Below are 7,288 nucleotides of genomic sequence, written 5' to 3'. Positions count from 1 at the left end.
CAGCCCGCGTCCGCCTCCCTGTACCACCAGTGCCACAGCCTGCAGCCCGCCGCCAGCCCCACGGGCAGCCTCGGCAGCCTGGGCTCCGGGCCCCCGCTCTCGCACCACCACCACCACCCCCACTTGGCGCACCACCAGCACCACCAGTCCCAGGCACGCCGCGAGAGCAACCCCTTCACCGAAATAGCCATGAGCAGCTGCAGGTACAACGGGGGCGTCATGCGTCCGCTGAGCAACTTGAGCGCGTCCCGCCGAAACCTGCACGAGATGGACTCGGAGGCACAGCCCCTCCAGCCACCCGCGTCCGTCGGAGGAGGCGGCGGCGCGTCCTCTCCGTCTGCGGTCGCCGCTGCAGCTTCGTCCTCAGCCCCGGAGATCGTGGTGTCAAAGCCGGAGCACAACAACTCCAATAGCCTGGCGCTCTATGGAACCGGCGGCGGAGGCAGCACCGGCGGCGGCGGCGGCAGCGGCAGCGGGCATGGCAGCAGCAGCGGCACCAAGTCTAGCAAGAAGAAGAACCAGAACATCGGCTACAAGCTGGGCCACCGGCGTGCCCTCTTCGAGAAGCGCAAGCGTCTCAGTGACTACGCGCTCATCTTCGGCATGTTCGGCATCGTGGTTATGGTCATTGAGACCGAGCTGTCGTGGGGCGCCTACGACAAGGTACGCGCTCGAACCCCCGTCCACCCTTCCGGGGCTGCAGAGCGGGATGCCAGGTGGTTGGGGTTGGCCCTGGCGGGAACTCCCTGCCTGCCAGTTGCGAGCTTTCCCGGGACAGTCGGAGGGCAGTGCCCGCTGGGACAGTGAACGCGGCTCCGAAGCGCACGCTTAGTCCGCGAGGCAACTCCGGAGAGGAAGCCTTTCCGTGCGCAAAGTTCTGGAGACAGAGTGCCCAGCGCGTTTGGGTAGATGAAAGAAGTGGTTCCAGGAGTGTGTGGGAAAGCATGCTTTCTTCCTCTTCTGGGGCTCGGGGTTTAGGAGGCCCTTTCAACCCGGAGAGCTTAAACTCAGGAGTAACTCCCTCTCCGGTTCCTAGAGCTAGGAGCTGCACTTGGGTCTGTGATGGCGAGACCCCGCTGCTTGGCTGTCTGGGCACCCGCCTGCCCAGCTGTCCTCTCCTCTCGCTTGCCTTTGAGGCTAAGTGATGTGACAGATCGTAGGGCCGAGATAGGGGTCCCCCCAACCCAGCTGGGAGTTCAGGCCCACTTGGTGGGGGACTCACTGACCCTCCCAACCCCTCACCACTCAGGGGCCTAGGTGGTTGGTTGAAAGTGCTTCTTTCTTAAAAGTGCTTCTGTCTGACTGTGTTGCAGGCGTCGCTGTATTCCTTAGCTCTGAAATGCCTTATCAGTCTCTCCACGATCATTCTGCTCGGTCTGATCATCGTGTACCACGCCAGGGAAATACAGGTAACTTAGGTTCTGCTGTTTATGAATGACCCAGAGTCATGCCTCCAGCCCGGAGAAGCTCAAGGCAGCGGAGCTTTTTTCCAAGCCCTCATGTCCTTGCTTGAGGTTACAGAAGAAACATGCTGCATTCTTACATACCACCTGACCTGTTCCTTCGAGAAGTTAAAAACAAAGCAGTGCAGCATGTAAGCATGCGGTCATTTCTGGGATGTATTTATCAAGCCCTTCAGATTTCCCCCTGTCTCCTTTCAGGTGATCCACTTTTGCTCTCCTTGTCCTTAAGGTCAGTTATGCACTAGCCTTAGTCTGAAGGGTAAACGTGTATTCTTGTTTGATACCACCACTTCCTAGTGGTGCCTCATTATGGAAGGTTGTATCCATTTGGACCATCTCCTATAATGTAGCCTAGGGAAGAAAATAGGCTGGTGATATTACTAGCTAATGGATATAAATAAGACATGAGAAATCTCTAACCCTTTCTATAGCCCCCATCATTAAAAAATAATAGTAAGTTTTGAATACAAATTCTGTATATATGATATGTGATAGATTCTTAGCTACAATCATTACATCATTTTTCAGAAATGTCAGTCAAGAGCAAAGGCTACTGCTCTTGTGAGCAGTCTTGTTAGGAAAATGTCTTAAATGCGGCCAGGAAGCTCTATTGTTAGATTTGGCTGTTGCTGACAACTTCAGAATCCTCTATACAGTATTCATGGTTGTATTTTGAGTGGTATACTTTGCTGTAACCTTCAGTCAAGGATATATTAAGATTTGTGAATTAAAATCGAGTTTTCAAAAATTAGGAGTGATTTGGGATTTTCCAGTGTAGAATTTATACTGGTATGTATTTTCTGGTATTTTTGGAGCAGTTGTGAGACATTTGGTGGAACTATTAAACCATCAAATTTGACCTGCTGTCTTTTAGGAGTGACCTTTGAATTTAAAACATTGTATAGAACGTGCCATTAAGGAACTGAGTATTAGTTAGAAATTAAATTAATTTTAAGTTAATAATTAGCAAATATATATATATATATATACTAAATATAGAAGAAACCAATTTTAACAGTTGTCCAAACAAAATAAAAATGCACATGACCCCAAATGAGGAGGGAGAAATTACTTCATCTTGCTTTCAAATTTGCAAAAACTTTGAAAAGTGCGATTTTGAAGAAATGAGGTTAGAGAATGAAAATTAGAAAGAGAGAATATTTAGAGGAAGTAGTAAAACTGCACTGGGAAAACCAGGCAAATACATATTTGAACTCTTTCAAATTTAATAACTTACATAGATCTCTCTCTAATTAGGTGCTAATGGTCATAGGCGTTTGAGATTCAAACCTTTTAAAGTGATACTAACATGTAATTCAAACACTATGAGTGTATCTTTTCATTTTGACTTGAAGAGTAGACAGAGCTGGAAGGAACAAAATAGGTCTAAGGATTCTTTGACTCAATTTTCAGATGAGGCCCTGAAGTCAGAAAGGGTGAGTAGGTTGCTGGGTCACGCAGCTAGATAGTTCAGAGCGTGACCAGGCCCTGTCCTCCGAGCGTGGAGTCCAGAATGCTTCCTGCTCTTCCTGCTGTATTCTGCTACTGCTTGCCAGCAGCCCTGACATGTGGACATTTCGCTTGGTTTCCCTCTACATCCAAATGTTTGGTATATGAAGAGGCTTAAACTTAGAAGATAATTATAGAATATTTTAGGTATTTTTAAAAATCAAGTAACTAATTTTTTTTTTTCTTGGAGATCAGAGTGGTTTTACTCAGTTCACTCTAGAAAGAGACCTTGGCGTTTGCTGGTTTTTGTTGTTGTTTTTACTTTTTAATAAACACCAGCCTTCCTGTTATTACCCGTTCCTTCTGAAAAGCACACAGCTACGCAAGCATTCGTGAGGGAGGACACTGGATGGTATTAACATCAAAAAACAGGTGTCTTTCTAAAGACAGTGACTTTTTAAGAATTATTGAGATATTTTTGAAATAACATAGGAGTGTGAGAGGAGCTGCCCAATGTTAACTACAGGTTGAAAGAAAAAATTGATACCATGTTAGAACTCCTGAAACTTACAGAAAATAATAAAATATCGGAAATCATATTTTTGTAGATTATGTCATACTTGAAAGAATTCTACTCATTGGCTAATTTTGAGGACAAGTTCTGTTACAAAAATGCATACTTATATTGGTTATGTATGGCATGAGTGAGAAAAATGAAGATAAGCGCAACAAACTTCTCTGCTGTTGGGGTCATAAAACACTACAAAATGTTAGATTTTTTAAATTGGGTTTATTTAAATGGCATACGGTTTCTGTTCAAATAATCACACTTAATAGAATTTTAAAATAGATGCTTGTGTAATATCAGTTGTTTGGGATATAGATTTTACATTCAGTATTTTATCTAGAGCAGTGATTTTCAACCTTTTCCATCTCATGGCACACATAATTACTAAAATTCTGCATATTTGCCAGTTTTACAAAAAATAGGTATCGTTTTGATTCAAACACAGTGAATGGCTATAGTTGTGTTGGCTGTTGTCATAGTTTTTATCTGACAATCTAAGGAAAAGCGGTCAGTGCCCCTGACTAAAAAGTCAGGTATTGCATGTTTCAAAAATTCTTGCGGCACACCAGTTGAAAATTTCTGATCTAGAGGGATTTCCTCAGGCTGAAGCTCTATATTATTACCTGAAATGCTTAAAAAAAACAACAAAATAGAAATTGACCACATGAATGTGGAGATTCTGACCTAGAAGTCAAGAACCAGAAATAAAACAGGATTGTTCTAATAGATTCAGGATAGTTGTGGTGGTACTGTCCAAATACTTCTGAAGCTCAGTGAAACCAAATTCTCAGACTTATTTTTTACTTATAGATGTCACTATTATAAGTTCTTTAATAAGTCTTAGGCAAATAGGCAATCTCAGTTTACTAGTAAGAATTTCTAATATATTTCTTACCTTGAGTTAAGGAACTAAATGCAGGCATTATGTTGTCATTCAGAGCATGTCCTTGGATGTAGCATGTGTCTAAAATGGCTTTTTTTTTTCCTTTTAGCATATCAACATGATGATGGGAGAGAGAGCTAACTAGTGTCGGTTTTGGTATATGGTATGATTTCTCACTTCATTCAGGAAAAGCAAATGTTATAGTCAACATTCTGGCCCTGTATATCAGAATTGATTAACAAATCATGGAGAGACCTTGACATTTCCAAGGAGAACCTTGGAAAGCAAGTGACTGTGACCTTTTGTATAATGTTTATATACACACTGACAGACTAAGAGGGTTCAGGTGAGTCATGGACGGAAGTGCTCCAATTAACATAGTGTAATGAAGAATAGGGCTCAATATATTTCAGTTTGGTGTCATTTTTCAGTACCACAGACAGCTCAATGCATCAAGCTATAGCTTGTTCACTTAATTGATTACTTGTACACCCCTCCAATAAAAAGTGAAATCACTATTTTTTTTATCAGAAGGTTTATATAAAGTCAGATTTAGTGGGCAGAGTTTTCAGCTACTAAGATATTAGACTTTTTCAAATAGACATTTGGCCTTACTTCATATAGTCTTCAGAAAAGCGCCGCCCCCTCCACCCCAAACAAAAGGTATCAATAAAATAACCTAGGTAAGTGCCTATCTGTGTATCACAACCCTCTGACCAAGGAGAGGTGCTATAAAAGAGATTTCTTTTATACAATTTGGAAAGCTAGTTACTATCACTTGATACTAATTAATAGGGGCGAAAAACCCAGAGACATGGTATCCCGTGACTTTTCTTATGTCTGTCCCCTCCACCCCCCGCCACCACTTTTTCTGTGGGCTTGGAAGGATTTCTTTGATGGAATAAATACTAAACAAAGTTCACATACTCTTTAAGATTTTCAACATGAAATTTTTTGAAGATTTCACTTCATCTTTTCAACACTAACATGTTCTAATTTCTCTCAGGGAAGCAGCTTTAGTTGAAAGAGTTGTTTAGTATTCTGAGTTAAGCAAACACAAGATTCTAGGTTGGAAAAGAAAGCTCTTTGGAGCCTGATCTTTCCGGTTCTCATGGGATTTGGAAAAATGGAAAGTGCTGTACTTTAAAGTTGAAAACGTTTTTGTTTGATTTCATCTTTGTAATAATATAATTACATAATAAATAGCATTAGAGGAAACACTGATTTTTCTTTGGTATCATTTGCAGTGGAATAACTCATTCTCTTTCAAGGTAGCTTTTCAGAGATGGACAATATAGATCTGAAACTGGAAGATCAGAAATTAAAATTTCTCTCTGCTCCTGCATCTAGGCCACACAAAGGATGTTCTCTTCCCCACTCCTACAGAGAGCAAGTAGACATTTCTAGACCATGCAGAATATACTGCATATAGTCATTATTCTTATTAATGAAAAAATAATAAACACACATAGTAAAAATAACAAATAGTACAGAAGAGTTTAAAATAAATGGAATAGTCACATTCTCCATACTACTCTCAGTCTTGTTTCTCAGAGACAACCACTTTGAAGTTTTACATATATGCTTCCAGAATTTTCAAGAATGAACACTTAGGTGTTTTGAGATAACACACATGCTTTTACTCCGTAATATATCTTGGAAGTTTTCCTTATCAGCGCATAGAAATCTGCCTCATCCTTTTGTAGCAGCAGCATATTATCCCATTATGGATGTATTGTGGTTTGTTGATAGGTGCTTTGAGTTTCCTAGGTGTTTGCTATTATAAGCAATGCTAAAAATGAGCACCGTGGTATACTTATTTTAATCTACTGATTGGAATATATGCATATGGTAAGTATTCAGTAGTCAGATTTCTGGATCAAAGGGAGTTTGTTTTAAATGGAAAGGTATTGTTCACCAGCCCTTCAAAAAGGTTCTGAGAGTTGACATTTCCTGCTTTCCACACATATTCCTCTATCGCATGGTTAACACTGGATATTATAAAACAGAATTTTAAATATTTTGGGCTTCTAAAATGTTTACTGCCTTCCTGAAAAACTTTTTGGAGAAAAATTATTTAAGGACAAAGTGCATAGCCTCAGAGGCTTATTTGCAACATTCCCTAATATCTAGTGGTGCGTTGTCTAATCTGATACATAGAATAAGCATCATAAAGTTGCCATCAGAATAAAATATTTGCCAACTTTTATTTTACTTTTCTTTAAAAAAAATTTGGAGGAGGTTGGTGAAGATAAAGGAAGCTGAAAACCTAGAAGGAATGGTCCTAGAATGGTCTTTAGGTCTCTGCTTTATCTTTGAGGGAGATGAGAATTACTGGGGGACTGTAAGACTCCAAAAGAGAGAGTAGAAGACTTGCATGCATTGCTTTGCTATGTGGTGGTCTGTATTGCCAGCAACTTCTACATCAGTTGTAATGAGACTCTCAGTCCCTTTGACTCAGTGTAGACACTGTCGTAACGAAATCACTCGGGACTAATTTTCTCCGCCTGCCTGTGCAAAGATCTCTGCATTATTAATGGGTGTGCCGCTAAATAAAACGATCCTGGTGTGTTTACAGAGCAGCATCACAAATGAATGAAGAGTGGAACGTTAGGTTTACCACAAGTGGGTTTGCTTGATCTGCCAGGTTGTTTCTGGGCCACATTTTTACAGCTTGGAAAGAAGGGCACTGTGGGCTGTAATTGTCCCAACCACATCTGGCAGGGCACACAGAGGGAGCCTGCACTGGTTTTACTTCAGGGGAGTTATTTTTCATCAGGCTAGAAGGTGTTTAATGGGGCCATTTTAAATATATTTTTATTGATTTCAGTGAGGAATGGAGAGGGAGAGAGAGAGACACATCAATGATAAGAGAGAAACATTGATGGGCTGCCTCCTGCAAGCGCCCTACTGGGGATCAAGCCT

General features: G+C 41.5%; 1 protein-coding gene across 1 annotated transcript in view; it reads left to right on the top strand.

The window, feature by feature from the left end:
• The first annotated feature begins 6 nt into the window (after nucleotides 1-6).
• KCNN2 (potassium calcium-activated channel subfamily N member 2) overlaps nucleotides 7-7,288 on the top strand; it is a 145,506-nt gene continuing 138,224 nt past the window's right edge. Inside the window, exons 1-2 of the mRNA XM_015558439.1 lie at nucleotides 7-663; nucleotides 1,314-1,409. Coding sequence (XP_015413925.1) covers nucleotides 190-663; nucleotides 1,314-1,409 — 570 coding nt within the window. The 5' untranslated portion in view covers nucleotides 7-189. The remainder of the gene's footprint in view (nucleotides 664-1,313; nucleotides 1,410-7,288) is intronic.

The sequence above is a fragment of the Myotis davidii genome, unplaced genomic scaffold, assembly GCF_000327345.1.
Source record: "Myotis davidii unplaced genomic scaffold, ASM32734v1 scaffold130, whole genome shotgun sequence".
Classification (NCBI taxonomy): Eukaryota; Metazoa; Chordata; class Mammalia; order Chiroptera; family Vespertilionidae; genus Myotis; species Myotis davidii.
The sequence above is the reverse complement of the archived record's forward strand: the minus strand, read 5'-3'. Positions and strand labels throughout refer to the sequence as shown.